Source organism: Alosa pseudoharengus, unplaced genomic scaffold (genome assembly GCF_046254945.1).
Source record: "Alosa pseudoharengus isolate Yale_2024_CS ecotype anadromous, Long Island Sound unplaced genomic scaffold, YU_APseudo_1.1 YU_APseudo_1.1_scf_23, whole genome shotgun sequence".
Lineage (NCBI taxonomy): Eukaryota > Metazoa > Chordata > Actinopteri > Clupeiformes > Clupeidae > Alosa > Alosa pseudoharengus.
In genome coordinates, this window is record NW_027468685.1 from 8,623,974 (window position 1) to 8,640,287 (window position 16,314).

General features: G+C 43.9%; 1 protein-coding gene across 9 annotated transcripts; it reads left to right on the forward strand.

Moving 5' to 3' along the window:
- The first annotated feature begins 2,241 nt into the window (after positions 1-2,241).
- On the forward strand, positions 2,242-16,088 carry LOC143140407 (phosphatidylinositol 4-phosphate 5-kinase type-1 alpha-like). 9 transcript variants are annotated; one of them, XM_076301278.1, is made up of 15 exons: positions 2,242-2,530; positions 2,830-3,101; positions 4,417-4,439; positions 4,687-4,740; positions 6,247-6,377; positions 6,775-6,892; positions 8,456-8,608; positions 10,412-10,711; positions 11,293-11,471; positions 11,953-12,033; positions 12,200-12,248; positions 12,394-12,484; positions 12,746-12,988; positions 13,935-14,055; positions 14,749-16,087. In XM_076301278.1, the coding sequence occupies exons 2-15, from the start codon at positions 3,041-3,043 to the stop codon at positions 14,924-14,926; spliced, it is 1,782 nt and encodes a 593-aa protein (XP_076157393.1). In that variant the 5' UTR covers positions 2,242-2,530; positions 2,830-3,040; the 3' UTR covers positions 14,927-16,087. The 9 variants fall into 9 exon arrangements, with proteins under 9 accessions (XP_076157393.1, XP_076157396.1, XP_076157395.1 ...); XM_076301281.1 differs by lacking the exon at positions 2,830-3,101; XM_076301280.1 differs by lacking the exon at positions 2,242-2,530 and having other exon boundaries at positions 2,538-3,086; positions 14,749-16,088.
- Positions 16,089-16,314: the final 226 nt, after the last annotated feature.

The following is a 16,314-nucleotide window of genomic DNA, read 5'->3' on the forward strand; positions in this document are numbered from 1 at the left end:
TTTGTGTTGTATGGGAGCAATACTCATCAGGCTTATCCTGTCTGTCTGTCTGTCTGCTTCCTCTCTCTTCAGGAGGCCATTTGGACTGGAACATCATGAGGTCAGTGTACAGCACAGTGCCTTCACTAGCGCCACCCTCCCTCCACTATGATGACTGAGTCGAGGAGCACCTGGAGAGTCGACTCTTGCTGGTCCTAGTGCTGATGTCAGCATGGCAGTCTAGCCCATGTAAAGCCTCCGCTCCCGGCCTCTCAGCCGAGATTGTATTTCCCACACAAAGGTTGAGCTGCGTCTTGTGAGATGGTCCTCTGTCTTCCTCCCGTGTGTGACAGTCCCTAGAAAAGCCCAGATGGACCAGCCACCGCCCCCGCCGCTTCTGACCAGCTTGGAGGTCGACGTGGACCTCGGCTTCGCACTCTTCTTCCTCCTCCTGCTCTGTGTGTTCCTGTTGGCCACCATAGTGCGCTGTGCCCAGACCGTGGTTGATCCCTATGGTGCCATTTCTACCTCCACTTACCAGGAAGAGCAAATCACCTGACCAGTTGGCTACTTGGAACTGTTGACTTGACTTGTAGTCATTGGTTAGTCATGCCATGTGTGGTGGGGGATGAGTTCCCTCTGAACTCAAACCAAGTTAAACACAGAACACCAGTTGTCCATGCTTTTGTTTTCTCAGGACTGTTTGTTTGAGGTCAAATTCCATAGGCAAGAAAGGAGAGCAATTACATCCACTACGAAAGGTGATGTACTCAAATTTACATCAAATTCCCCTGAAAGCATAACAAAACCACTTATTAAGTGGTCTTTAATTTGTAAAACAGGCCTTTTTATTAATTTGTAAAACAATGCCATTTTAAGGTGTGACCCCTTAATCTACATGTAAGGTGTCAAGTCAGGGGTTCCCTTTATTTGTTGTGATTAATTAAGGACACTTAATCTTAATTTTATTTTAAGGTGTTAATTCAGGGATTCCTTGATTAAGCGGGGAAATTAAGGGGAAATCGAAAGAAAGAGGTAAATTCAGTAATCTTCAGTAATTCTCCTTAAAGGTGTAGGTTTTTGAACATTCTAAGTTCCGCAACAATTGAAGGTTCTAAAATTCTATGTTGAATTCAATGAACCCAGATATTCTTTAGAATGTTAATTTCCCAACATTCCCGTCACACCAGTGTGACGGTACTCCTTTAAGGGTTAATCAACCTTAATCTATGCATTTTACTTAAACCCTACTTAATTATAGAAGGGGTTTAAGGTCAAAACTAAGGCATTTATAAGGGGTGACATCAAGGGGTTTTGTTTCGTAGTGATCCCTGTGACGAAATGCTTTAATGGACAGTAATCTCACTGGACTTGCGTAAACCTGGATATGTCAGAAGTGCTGTTAGATTATGAGGTGTAATACAGAGTTATGGACACAGGACTTGTTCAGTCATGAACTTCCTCTCAGGTACACAATGCTCCAAAAATGTCCCATTTGTTACAATAAAATAAACATCTTCAAAATAGTGATTCTCATTGCTCTGTGAGTGAGTTTCCTGTCATTCTTATAAAATTCATCAATGTCTGCTATTTTGAAATAGTAATCAATACCTATTTTTGTGCACCATTTAATAGGCTAGGCCAGTGTTTTTCAACCACTGTGCCGGGGCACACTAGTGTGCCGTGAGAGATCATCAGGTGTGCCGCAGAAAATTACCCAAATGTCACTCACTGGTCCAGAAAAGCAACTGTTGCATCAAAGAATTTATAACCACATGCTCTCATTGATTGTATGATTGCACTATTTGTGGTATGCAGGCATTGAACAACGGGGGCCCCATATCCAGTATTCACAGAATCATCACATATCCAGTTCATAACAACAATTAAATTAGATATAGTCACCTACAAATGAAACAGAGTGTGCTTGTTTTATTGAGCAGGTCTTGTATAGAAGCCATAATAAGGCCATATCTGTGTATTATTTGAAATTTTAGGCTATGGTAGGCCTATGTTTATTTTTTCTTCACACAGGATGTTAGTGTGCCGTGGGACATTTTAAGTGTCAAAAGTGTGCCGTGGCACAAAAAAGGTTGAAAAACACTGGGCTAGGATACACACTTTAAAGATCTGCTCAGACTAGACAAGACATACGATACAGAGTAGTCTCGCTAGGTGGCGCTATAATCTTTACATCCTCCTGGCTATGTGCTTCTAGAAGGCGGCTCACTCGCTCGCTTGCTGGAGAAAAGCCACGAGAGAGTGAAATTGGAAGGGAGCGGTCCCGGTCTCTTAGGAATGCCGTTCAGTAACTATTCTAGCTAAGTCTTCACACAATTTGCTTTTGACAATGTGAGAAGGAAGATATTGACGGGAATTAATAGCAAGCCTATCCTTCGGCGCCTCGTTTAAATACATTTTCTTGTTGAGCTCAACTCAACACGACCATATCGTTTTTGACAGCAGCATAGACACAAACGAATGAACTTTGCTTGGAGTTATTCAGTCTAATAACAAGACCAGTTTTTTTTTTTTTTTTTTTTTCCACCGGGTAAGCAACTGGCATTTGAACGGGCTTTGACGTCCATCTGTTTTGGCTATAATTGATGTTTAATGCTAAGAAATCTTTTTGTTAGCTTACTGTATCGTTAAGTAGCCTTTTAAATCAAGTTTGTCAACAAATCCTGTAGGCTACATTGCAGTGGCTGACGTTATAGCCATGTCTTAAGTTGGGTATGAGTTTGTAAGATCTGTAACACGATTATCACAAGCTGACTAAGCTCTCCACTCCGTTTTTCACATAAAGTTCCGCCTGTGTCTGATCAGTTGTCTTGTCTTGACGGGGAACAGGGGATATGATGACACAAACGTTCCTGCTGACTCGCCGGTCTGAGTGGAGGGTTACAGATAGCTAGCTGGAGAGTTTTGGGTTCCAAGCCAGCAGCCAAAAGTTCATGCAGCGGTTCAGCTAACTTCAAGAAACGTAGTGTAGGCTACAGTTAGTCTACCGTGTGAGCGGTGTTGAGCCGAGTAAGAACTTAAGCTGACAGATAGAAGGGCTATGGCCACCGCCGATCCTGTTCCCCAGGCACTGACGGGCTCAACAGGTGAGCTCACTGACGGTAAATGGAACCTACTTTTAGAATGTTGTTATGTGTTTAGATTTTAATGTCTCTCTCTCCCTTCCCTCTCTCCCTCCCTCCAACACGCATTTGCTCTATCCACCTTTACCTTGGTGTTCACCTTGTAGTAGCCCTGCACACAGCATTCTGGAGGAGGATATTTCCTCGGAGAGGTAGCCAGGACTGTGTTCTGTATTGTGGCCATCTTTGGGTTGTTTTGACACTAATAGTAAAAAGTGTGTGTCATTTGTTGTGGGCACTGATATGTTTGCTTTGCTTTAACTGTGTGTGTGTGTGTGTGTGTGCGCGCGCATTTGTGAGCTTCTCTTCAGAAATCAATATGCTTCTCTCTTCAGAAACTGAACTGAAACAAAGCTGGTGTTGCATTTTGTGTGTGTGTGTGTGTTTGTTTTGTTTGCTTGTTTGTGTGTGTGTGTGTGTGTGTGTGTGTGTGTGTGTGTGTGTGTGTGTGTGTTGCGTGTGCATTGTGCACGTATGCTCAGGATTGTGGTGACACACTAGTGTTTGTGCATAGTTTCAGGTGTGCATCACCGAGCGCTGCCGATTAAATCTGGTTGCAGTTTGAGTTTCTGAATTGTTCTCTGAAGGAACTGAGGAAACTGAAAAAACTGCTGGGCAAGCATGAAAACTAGGCGATCATAATAGTTTTCGCATGTTTTTCCAGCTCAATGACCCAGAAATGCAGCCTCTCAGCACTGGCATTCCACTCTTTCCTGAAATGCAGGATGGCGTATAGCAAAGATTCTAGAGCGCTACACGCTCCGCTCTATAATCTGTGGTGTATAGTGTCTGCTGTGACACACCATCATAGTTATAGAGATGAATAGGAAAATAATGTCAGCTTTGAAGGGTTTGGTTTCACATTCAGCTGAAAGCTGTTAATTTTAAAGTGTGAGACACTTTTTTCCCCACTCTGCACGCTGGGTTGAAGGGTAGCCATTTTTTGTTTTCGTGATGAGTTTTGCAGGCCAGTTTGAAATGTGAGTTTTTTTTAATTATTTAAGATGATTTATTAATGGCTGGCTGTATACTGCAGTGTGAGATTGGGTGGTTGGCTGTCCTGCTGAACTAACCACAGCCGCACACACTTTCTTTTTCTCTTCCTCTTTCTTTCTTTCTTTCTTTCCTTCCATCTCTTTCTTTCTGTCTTTCAGTTTTACATACCGTCTCTTTTCTGTCTGTCTTTTCAACCTGACTCAGGTATGAAGACTGTGTTAAGTTGCCTTGTAGAGTCTGCATTCTTACACTGATATCAGGAAAAGTAATCACATCTGTTTCTCTTGTTTACTTCCAGATCCCAGTGGCCCTGGAAAAATGGTGAGCCAGTCTGGTTTGTGGCGACTTCTCTGTTAAGCTTAGCCAAAAAAATCAGTCATTTGAATTAACATTTTCACATCTTACTTGTATTTGCTTGTCTGTCTGTCTGGTTTGTGTGTGTGTGTGTGTGTGTGTGTGTGTGTGTGTGTGTGTGTGTGTGTGTGTGTGTGTGTGTGTGTGTGTGTGTGTGTGTGTGTGTGTGTGTGTGTGTGTGTGTGATCGCTTTTTCCCCCTTCATGTTGTGAAGAAAACCATTGGCCATAGAGGCATCGACCAAACAGGAGAGACCACCTATAAAAAGGTTAGTGCTCATTGTGTGAGCGAGAAAAGCAGGAAACCATGCAGTCTGGGTGAAAAGGAAAGTGAGTTTAAGCCTTTAGTAGCCTGGTTAGCATGCAGACCTTCTCAATTGGAATAGAGAGTGGGCCTGGACGAAGTTCATTGACTTACGACTTCCAGCAGGGGGCGTAACTAGCAGTAAAATGAAACTTAAATTGGTGCATTTAACCAAATTGTTGCAGCAATCTAGTAAACAAAGGTATTAAATGTTGTTGTGTACTCAATTCTGAAGAAATACACGTACATGCCGGATTAGCGATTGTACTTGTGCGCCCCGGGTTTTAGGTACATTGAAAATGGGCTTCAATGGCCTCTTGGCCAGACGGACCTGCAGAGCAAATCCCAAATTTGCCAAAAGTTCGTATCCCTAAGCCTTTTGCTTGATACACTGATATACATCCCCTCGTGCATTTTAGAGGAGGAAAACACCCACAAGGCACATTTTAAAGTCCTTTGGGGAATGTCCAAAGTCAAAGTCTGCTTTATTGTCAATTCTGCTTTATTGTCAATTTCTTCACATGCCAAGACATACAAAGAGATCGAAATTACGTTTCTCACTATCCCACGGTGGAGACAAGACATCATTTTACCAATTAAGTCCACAGAAAATATACAGTATATCATACCCCAATGAATATGAGTGTACGCTACAGTCACAAGGACTTACTCACTGGTCACAGTGGGACGGTGGAATAAAAAGAATCCTCTGATCTAGTTCACTGATAGGCTATGTCCACACGTAGCTGAAAGTATTTTGAATTATGCGCTATTAGTTCATATGCTATTAAAGGCTGTCCAGAAGATGTCAATCAAACCGATGGTGATGTTGGCCAATCAGAGACCTGAAAACATTTTTAACAAAGAAGAAAATCTCATTACAGTAGGGCATTCCATGCATCATCCTTAGGAAACTGCGCAGTCAGGTGCTTCTCAGTAGGACAGCAGACTTTAAGATGAAGAACGGGAGCTGGAGCACACTGATCGCTTGCAGTCTTCTATTTCAGTGCAAACACTTGACTGATGTTTCGATACTACCTCTGAGGAATACACAGTAGTGTTGAGACGTCAGTCAAGTGTTTGCACTGAAATGAAAGACTGGAAGCGATTAGTGTGCCTTTCTTCCTCTTTTCTTTTGGGTAAATTGCCTCTCCTCTCCCCCACCTCCATCTCTACCACCTCCTCCACCTCCATCTCCCCCTCCACCTATCCTCCCCTCCACCTCCATCTCCCCCTCCACCTATCCTCCCCTCCACCTCCACTCCACCTCTATCTCCCCCTCCACCTCTCCTCCCCTCCCCTCTTGTCCACCTCCTCCTCCACCTCTGCATCCATCTCCCTCTCCACCTCCTCACTCTCCACCTCTCCTCCACCTCCATCTCCCTTTCTTTCACCTTCTCCATCTCCCTCTCCTCCACCACCTCCTCCCCTCCCGTCTCGTCCACCTCCTCCTACTCCTCCACCCGGCCAGACGCCGTCCTCAGCCCTGAGGGGTGCCATCCAGCTGGGCATTGCCCACACGGTAGGCAGCCTGACCCAGAAGCCGGAGAGGGACGTGCTCATGCAGGACTTTGAGGTGGTGGAAAGCATCATCTTTCCCAGGTGTGTCTTTGTGTGTGTGTTTGCGTGCGTGCCTGCATGCATGCGTGCGTACATGTGTGTGTGTGTGTGTCGGTGTTTGTGTGCGTGCTTGCATGCGTGCGTGCGTACGTGTGTGTGTGTGTGTGTGTGTGTGTGTGTGTGTGTGTGTGTGTGTGTGTGTGTGTGTGCGCGCATGGGAACTGATACAGTATCAGTATCATTGTGTTGCATAATAATTGAAATACCAGTCTGTAATTTCACTTCAGCCTATTCTGTAATGATTTCCCTTTCGTCTTTCTACTGTCTTTCCCTCCTTTTATCTCTGTCTACTATATACCCTTTTCTCTCTTTCTCTGACTTTCTCTTTCTCTTTCCCTCTCTCACTCTTTCTTTCTTTCTCTCTGCCTCCCTCTTCTAGTGAAGGCACCAATTTGACCCCTGCTCACCACTACGTGGACTTCCGGTTTAAGACTTATGCCCCCATCGCCTTTCGCTACTTCAGGGATATGTATGGCATTCGCCCAGATGACTACATGGTACTCCTCCATAGTCTTCATCCTTTTCTCCATGTCTGAGCAAAGTACTTCATTATGACATTTCAGAGGAAGTCTTGTCTCTCTACTATAATTGGCTCCTATGTGGCAATGCAATCGGTTGTGGCAATGCAATCGGTTGCCATAATAGGCTATCCTAAAATCCAGCGATAAAACAAAGCATGAACTCGAGCGTCTGTCTGCCCTATATGTATATCCTCTGATTGTAATGCTTACAGATATCTAGGCGATATTTGTAACATTTATTTTGTATTTGGCCTGTTATAAAATCATGGTAACCTAACAATTAGGATTTGCTTTGCCTACACTGCTGTTTGGTTGTCCCAAACTTTAAGACGATCTATACTCGCATTAACTGAATCTTATCAACCCAAACTGCAATGTTCCAAACAGAGTGACTGTAGGATGCAATGCGTAATAATCTCACTGCCTTCGGCATAACTGCTAACAGTGCGCCTATTGTTAAACACCTGAAAAATATTAAGCTGCTGTTTTCTTTTCATGACTAGCACTAAGCTTGAATGATTTATGACTGAATGGAACGTTGCGTTTTTAAGATCCAGAACTGCTTCACGTCGTGTGACAAAGTTTACACCAATCATCATCTTCTAATGTATCCTTATGTCGAGATGTCCATTCTCTTTGCCCTAGGCTATCATTTGTGCACGAAGCATGTTTCAATTAAGACAGTAGCCTACACAAGCTATTTTTATTGTTGTAATATTGAATGATTTCATGAATAAAGCGTTGAAAAATTTTATGCACAGTGCGTACAGGATTACGGCTGGCGGCGCCACTGACCAAGGCCACAGTAGCCTGTGAACCTCTGATTTTCAAAGGGCAATCACGGCCAACGCATGGGGCAACTCTTCTCTTCTATTTCCCTTCCAAATTACTTTTTATTGTCTGAAGACATCGATCGCAAGAATCATCGATCGCAAAAATCTAACATTCTAAGCAACAGCAAAGCAGGGTACTACAAATGCAAACTAACCAAAGTGCAGTCGGTTCTCCCGCCATGGTTTTGGAAATCACACACCTGCTGTATCTGAAGGCCCACGCACGCATAATAAGGCCTACGACTATCACTCTACACGCCCCCTATTGCACGTCACATTTTAATTTGCTAGCTAATCCTGCCTCCTGGCTCTCCAAAATGCCGCATCATGTGAACAGATCAGCAGGCCGGCAAATTTTCACCTCATTTTCAGACACACATTGCGGCAAAAAGACGTCTCTTCCCGCAAATTTAGCGTAATCTCTGTGTGAAAAGGCCTAAAAGTGGTTTCTCAAGGATCTGTTGCCTAACGGTAGTTTCCTTCCTCTCAAACAATAACAAAAACCTCTGAACCTTTGTAAAAGGAGCATGCTTCTTCAGGCTCCCGTTTGTTATGTGTGTGTGTGTGTGTGTGTGTCCCTGTAATTACAGCACACCTTGTGTAATTACTGTGTGTGTGTTTGTGTCTGTGTGTATGTTTAAGCTCTATTTGTACTGTATAGTGACATGTTGTCTGTGTGTGTGTGTGTGTGTGTGTGTGTGTGCAGTACTCCCTCTGTAATGAGCCCCTGATTGAGTTGTCCAGCTCAGGAGCCAGTGGCTCCCTCTTCTACGTCTCCAGTGACGACGAGTTCATCATCAAAACTGTGCAGCATAAGGAGGCAGAATTCCTGCAGAAACTCCTGCCTGGATACTTCCTGGTATGGGATTGTTTGTGTTTGTGTTTGTGTGTATGCGTGTGTGTGAGCATGCCTGTGTATTTCTACCCGTGTGGATAAGTGTATAGTTTTTATATACTGGGATAAGTGCAATTTGTTTTGCATACAAAATAATGCTTTTTAAAGCGATGTTTCGGAGTAATTTCACCCTAGGGTCCTTTGCACCATGACCCCAAGCCAAACACCCTCCCAGAACCTTTTTTCCCTTGGTTGAACCCTGGTCGAGTAGCGCTGTCAGAAACTAATGACGTTCTGCAGTCGTGATGGAACCAACTTTTATCTCGTAAATTACCCCACTAATAATGCCCTGAATGGTACAAAACTTCTTCAGTAGTACAACTATGACCTTTAGTCCAATAACGAGGCATTAGAAAGTTTGTAAGTGCACCAGGAGTTTATTTAAATAAGACTTGCCTGATTATCTGCTACTATACCGCTGCGTCGACGTTTCTTCCGTGATTTGGGAAAAGCCCGTAAAAGTCCTGGCAGGAAGCATGCATAAGGATGTAGATCCAGGAATGCACTAATATTTTGTTCGTAGTCCAGTCTGCAACAATTATTAGTTAACACTAAGTTGTAAACACTTCGGAAAACCTGCGTAAGTAGCGATGATACAAATACTCCACAGCAAACAATGCTTGTATGGATAATACAAGTGCTCCACTGCAAATGGAACAAAATAGCGATGATAAAAATAATGTGTTCTCTGCAGTTGCACATAAGGGGCTTACAGATTGGAAGCGACATGTACTGCACTCGCTGCTAGGTTGCGCTGGGTTGAGGGAATGGCCCAAAGATCTGTGTTGTGCTTGCCACTGGGCTCAAAACAAAATAGCTGTCATTTACAGCACGTCACGATCAAAGTTAAACATGGTTGAACTTCGATCGCAGAACGTTTGGCAACAGCAGAGCAGCAAAATGAAAACCTCATATATGAGTATAGACTTTATCTTACATTATGCAGTTTTTCTTTCAAAAGTATCACACTGTTTAATGCTGTTATGCCCCCCCCCCACACACACACACGCAGCTTGTCCTCCTTTTCAGAGTCTGGATGGGGATGGTGGTCACCCTATTTCTGCTACTTTATAGTACATGTTGTCTCCACTTCCCCTTTTAAAACCAAATTATGACCATCAACTGGTTTTCAGTTTCTACACAGAACCGCTTGCATGAAACGGAAAAAAGTAGGCATCCCTTCTCTTCTCTAGCTGGGTTGCGTTTGCAGCGTGGTTCGTGCGACGCTTGAGACTCGGGTATGATGGAGCTAGTGTGGCTGCTGTTTACTGTAAGTACCCCCCCCCCCCCAATAGGAATAGGCCTATAAGGAGAAATTGGGGGTCTGTCCTTTTAAACAGAAATTATAACTATCAAATGTCAATTTTTCTCTTTTCAATATATTTCTACACACAGCCGCTCGTAAGAAGCGGAAAAAAGAAAAAATAGGCCTCCCCTCTATTTTCTAACTGAGTCGCGGTTGCGGCGCGATTTGAGCCACGCTTGAGGCGTGGATATGGCTAAAGATCTGACACTATTATTAATTATTATGTTATTGTGTAAGAGCCTTTTATTAGGATACCAGATAGGTATGCCTATTTAAACACAACTCACAACATTGTGTTTGTTAAAAATTAATATTGTCCGATTTATCGTTTATCGTTTTTGTAAATCCTTAAATATCGAAATCGGTATTGGTCTTTCGGTCTATCGGTCGGCCTCTAGTATGTACGGTAAGAGAGCCTATCATTCTTATACATTTGTGAACAGAATCATCTCTCTTTATAGAACCTGAACCAGAACAGACATACCCTCCTCCCCAAGTTCTACGGACTCTATTGCATCCAGGCGGATGGCAAGAACATCCGACTAGTGGTCATGAACAACCTGCTGCCCCGTGCCATCCCCATGCACCTCAAGTTCGACCTGAAGGGCTCCACGTATAAGCGCCAAGCGTCGTCGCGCGAGCGTGCCAAATTCTCGCCCACCTTCAAGGACCTGGACTTCCGTCAGGACCTTTCCGAGGGGCTCCTACTGGACGCTGACCACTACAACGCCCTCTGCAAGACCATCCAGAGAGACTGCCTGGTGAGAGAGAGAGAGAGAGTGAGAGAAAGAGAGAGAGAGAAAGACAGAAAAAGAGAGAGAGAGATCGGGTTAAATTAAGAGAGTAAAGAAGAGTGCCTGAATGTGGTTGTGTCTGTTTATCAATAACTAGTGTCTATTCTGGGGAGGGTGGTTTAGGACAGGAAGGAGGAAAACTCAAGATATAATTTATAGAACTCTGGACCTGTGCTGTCATGAAGCTACTGCTATGGTGTGCAGTAGTCTCATAGCTGTGGAAATGTATAATACATACAGTGGTGTGTGTGTGTGTGTGTGTGTGTCTGTGTGTCTGTATGTCTGTGTGTGTTTCTATGCATGTGTGAAAGGAGAGAGAAGGTTAGAGAATTAGATGATGATATACTTCAGAGCAACAGGTGCAACACTGTGACTAGTGTCATTTGATGTGCAACTCATGGCGAAAGTGAAAGTGTGAGTGGTGCAATCCCCTGGCCTGTGTGCATCTCGATAATAAACCCCCACACGCCTTCTTCTATTTCTGTCTATTTCCTCCCCCCCCCACCCCCCGCCCCATGCGGCTCTGCCCTTCCCCCCTCCCTCGCCAGCTGCTGCAGAGCTTCAAGATCATGGACTACAGCCTGCTGGTGGGCATCCACCGGCTGGAGCAGGGCAGGGGCGACGAGGTGCCCGCGGCGGTGCCCGAACAGAAAAGAGCACAGGGCCAGAAGCCGCTCTACTGCACAGCCCTCGAGGCCATCCAGTGCTCAGACCAGGGACACAACCAGTGAGTGCTGTTTACCTGGAACGACTCTCGTCAGTGTTGCTGCATTGTTTGATCACCCGGGATGAGGGCTATTGTTGACTGTTTACCTGGAACGACTCGTCAGTGTTGCTGCATTGTTTGATTACCTGGGATGAGGGCTATTGTTGACTGTTTACCTGGAACGACTCTCGTCAGTGTTGCTGCATTGTTTGATTACCTGGGATGAGGGCTATTGTTGTCTGTTTACCTGGAACGACTCTCGTCAGTGTTGCTGCATTGTTTGATTACCTGGGATGAGGGCTATTGTTGTCTGTTTACCTGGAATGACTCTTTCCGTCTGTCTGGTATGGTTACTTTGGCAGGAATCTGAGCGACAACAGATCGTCATCTGGGCAGAGATTTTTCTGCCTGATAGGAATTTGGTGAAAGAAGGTTTCTGTTGTATTGTTTGTTGATTGTATTGTATTGTTTTGTTTGTTTGTTTGTTTGTTTATTTCTTCAGCATGGGTGGTATTCCTGCGCATTCCAAAGGGGAAAGGGTGCTACTCTTCGTTGGAATAATTGACATCCTGCAGTCATACAGGTAGGTGTGCTCAAAATGTCTTTTATGTTCTTATCATTTTAGTCGAGAAATGTCTTCTGCCTTTTCAGTGTTTGTGTGTTTGTGTTTGTGTGTCTGTGTGTTGGTTGTCTTTTTAAAGATGTGTGAATTTGGACAAGTCATACATTTATTTTTTATCTGTGTTTAGATTCGTGAAGAAGCTGGAACATTCTTGGAAGGCTCTCGTCCATGACGGGGTGAGACAGGATCAAGTGATAACTACCCCCACACGCACACAAACACACCATTGCTGCGCTACAAGCACATAGACACACAGTCGTAAATTGCACTAAATTACTTCCACAGATATGTGGTGTCAAGTGTCTTGTCTTTTGACTGCAGGATACGGTGTCGGTACACAGGCCAGGTTTTTATGCCGACCGCTTCCAGAGGTTCATGTGCAGCGCAGTCTTTAAGAGGATTCCACGAGAATGTATGTGCCCAAGGCTCATGTCATTTGGGTTTTTCTGCATGACATGTCCATCTGTGTCTACTTCCTCTTAACACAGACACTTCTCACGATCAATTTTTGAAACTTTCAACTGCCCTACTTTCACTTTCATTGTCTCTTGGTGATCCAAACTTTCCTGTTAAATTTACTTAAAATGTACCGTTTTTTGTCCGTCCGCCTCTCACTTCTCTCTTCTCTCTTCCCCTCCTCATCTCTTCTCCTCCCACGTTTTTTCCTCTACAGTGAAAACCTCACCCTCTCGGAGGAGTCGCGCCGGTCCGCAGACCCTGCGGCGAGCCAACGCGGCGTCCACTGCCGTCCGTGCGCCGCCCAGCCAGTCCAACCCTCAGCCGCCCCCACCAGCCCAGCCACCTGACAGGGCCCAGAGCCAGGAGCGCCCGCAGGCCTCTGGCCAGACCCCGGACCCCATGGGAGGCCCCTCAGGCATCCCCTCGGCCCCCAGCAAGGGCACTGACCGAGGCAGTGGTAAGAATGCTGCCCCTGCTATTAGATTGCCAGGGCATAGATGCAAGTTTACTTTGAATTTCCCCTAGGGATCAATAAAGTATCTATCTATCTATCTATCTATCTATCTATCTATCTATCTATCTATCAAGTTGTGTTTGTTTATGGTTCTTAGCAGACGCTTTTGTCCAAATAGACTTGCAAAGACATCAATAAACATTACATACAGATTTAAATGAACAATTTAAAGTAAAATCATGTAGCTTAAATAAAAAGACTAAATAGCAATGGACTATATAAAAATAAATAGTAACAGTAAATGACTTAATAGTAATAGACTAAATCAAATTTAACAGAATAATAAAAATAGCCATTAACATATACAAACCACAACTGTAAGAATTAATTAGTTGGAAACAAGGTAAACCGGTAAGGTACATTTTATTAGAGACTATTGCTAGAACAAAGAGCAGTAGGTAAATTATTTCATTAATAAGGAATCATTTTATATATGCAGTGGGAATTGGCAGTCCACTCTGTGCTTGGAATGGGGAAGTGCTTTTTGGTAAATAACATGCCGCGGTTATCATGAATGACTCATGAGATATGATGCTGGTATTATGTATTAATTGATATGATCATTATATAAATATAATATACCCATATTAATATATCACCATCACAACATCTTGAATTTCCCCTTGGGGATCAATAAAGTATCTATCTATCTATTTATCTACAACATTTCACATTCAAGTCAAAGTCATGGGTTCATTTTTCAGTGTTTTTTTTTTTTTTTACTAATCTAGTATGAGGTTAAGTAAAAACGAGATATTTTTGTGTGTGTGTGTGTGTGTGTGTGTGTGTGTGTGTGTGTGTGTGTGTGTGTGTGTGTGTGTGTGTGTGTGTGTGTGTGTTCTGTTTGTCCTCTTTATGACCACAAACCTCCCCTTTTTCCCCTCCTCAGGCATGCAGGCGGCCTGCCCGGACCTGCTCCTAAGGACCCCAGCCCAAGATAACATCACCAGCACCAGCTGTGCCACCACCACCGCGCCCCTTGCACTGGAGGAGAGCCTGGAGCCTGTCCAGTGAGCATGTGTGTGTGTGTGTGTGTGTGTGTGTGTGTGTTTGAGTCTGTGTGTGTGGGTGGGTGTGTTTGAGTCTGTGTGTGTGGGTGTGTTTGAGTCTGTGTGGATGTGTGTGTGTGTGTGTGTGTGTGTGTGTGTCTGTGTGGGTTGGTGTGTGGGTGGGTGTGTTTGAGTCTGTGTGTGTGGGTGGGTGTGTTTGAGTCTGTGTGGATGTGTGTGGGTGTGTGTGTTTGAGTCTGTGTGTGTGTGTGTGTACAGATACTGTATCTGTATACATAAAAGTGTGTGTTTGCCCGTGTCTGTGTGTACACATACTTTATCTGTACACATAAATGCATCCCTGTGTTGTGTGTGAGTATGAGTGTATGGGTGTGTGTGTGTGTGTATGTGTGTGTGTGTGTGTGTGTGTGTGTGTGTGCGTGCGTGTATGCGTGTGCGTGTGTGTGGGTGTGTATGTGAGTGTGTGTGCGTGTGTGTCAAGGCTCCAAGTGGTGGTGGACTTAAGCAGGAACAGCGTGTCTCTTGTTTGCAAAGCACATGTGTGTGTGTGCACAGACTGAACAACATTGAGTCAGTTTGGCATTTAGACCTCAAGTTGATCTCAAGTTGATCAAATTTGCAAATTCTCAGCACATATCCTCACAGATGTTCCCTTCTCTATCTCTCACTTTCACTCACCCTCACCCCCACCAGAGTTTTGTCTCTCCCAACCAGAGATTCAGCTGGTCAGTCTGCAACTGTCCCTCTCCCTTTCTGTCTCTCTTGTAGAGTTGCAACAGGTTCCAAGAGAGCAAAGAACACCATGGCAACCGAGGATGTGTCCAACCTCCCTGTCCAATCGCAGGGTGAGGGTGAGCCAAGGGCCAGCTGAAGGTGTTCCGTGGTGTTTGATTCCTGGTTTGGGAGGAATGAAAGAATGACGCCATGATGTATCCACCTTTTTCAGGAACAAGAAACTCTGAAAGAAACTCTCTCTCTCTCTGCGCCTCCACATCTAAAGTGACATTACCTGCAAGGAGGGCCCTGTTCAAAGCAGTGTGTTTGACAGGGGCCAAAATGCCTGTGTGGACTTTGAAACTGGTATTCCACATAGTCTGGAAAAAAAAGTATGGTGGTGCATATTTGCAGAAATAAGGAAATGCCAGGCGCTGTTTTTGGATTGTTTTCCCAAGAGGCCAGATTGAAAGGTCAGAGCAGTAACCTCAAAAGTACCTGGTCTGTGCTAAAGAAATGTCATGGCGGAATCACTGCCACTAGGGGGCAGCATTGTGCATCAGACCTTTTTAGTCTGTTGCATCTCGTTATTATGAAATACTCCTAATGCTGTCGTCAATATTTTTTTGTGTTGTTTTGTAATTTTTTTGTTTTGATGTTTAGTCTACTGGTGTAATTGGAGTTTGACCTTCAAGTAAATGTTTTACTTTTAGAAAGAGATAGCCATGATAGTGAGGTAACCGTTTCAGGAGGACTTTTTTTTTAAAAGAAAATGTGTGAATTTGGCGTTTCTGACCAGCATTAAGCCTTTGAAAAGCCCTTCTGCTGCTGCCTCTGCTGCACGTCAACACAATGAGACAGAACACCTTACCTACGTCTGTATCATCAAAACCACAGTGTGACATAAAATCCAAACGCAGGCCGCCTGTGAGCCTAAGAGATAAGCCAAGACACACACTACATCTTTCAGCAAAAAAAAAAAAGATTCTGATCCTGATCTGACACTCAAGAGGAGCCAAGGAAACTGCTAATGGACTTTCATTGGCGTAGCCTAATATGTTGCCAAATCAAGTCTGCAGTATGGACTCAGGTGGGGCTTTCTATTCGCTGGACTGGGACTTATTGGAGTTTACAAGGCAGTCATGAGAAAAATGTATTTATAAAAATGTGACATTATTGCATGACCAGTCGTATATGTTTGTAATGTGATCTTTAATACAATGGTGTACTTTTGAAAATAATGTAGACCTTTTCTTTGCACAAGGTAGCAAAAAGCATGTTAAGACTTAACAAAATATTTTAAAAAGCTCTATAAATGATATCATAAACCAGGGAACCTTTGGTAATAAGCATTTACGTGTTACCATCCTTTGATTAATGAATTACAAGCATCAAGTCATTTTCTTGATTGAAAGTAAAGCACTCGACGATCAGATTTGATTCTCGGGATGCGCTTGTGTGTTGTGTTTACCACACGGTGGCGACATAGAAAATGTTATGCGTACAAGGAAATATTTTTAGGTTGTAGAAGAAGTCCCACTGTTT

Bases quoted from the DNA above. Each gene is read 5' to 3' on its own strand.
- LOC143140407 (XM_076301278.1), top strand. From the start codon at position 3,041: ATGGCCACCGCCGATCCTGTTCCCCAGGCACTGACGGGCTCAACAGGT. The intron at 3,102-4,416 runs GTAAATGGAACC...GTTTACTTCCAG, and splicing joins AACAGGTGAGCTCACTGACG to ATCCCAGTGGCCCTGGAAAA. The intron at 11,472-11,952 runs GTGAGTGCTGTT...TTATTTCTTCAG, and splicing joins TCAGACCAGGGACACAACCA to CATGGGTGGTATTCCTGCGC.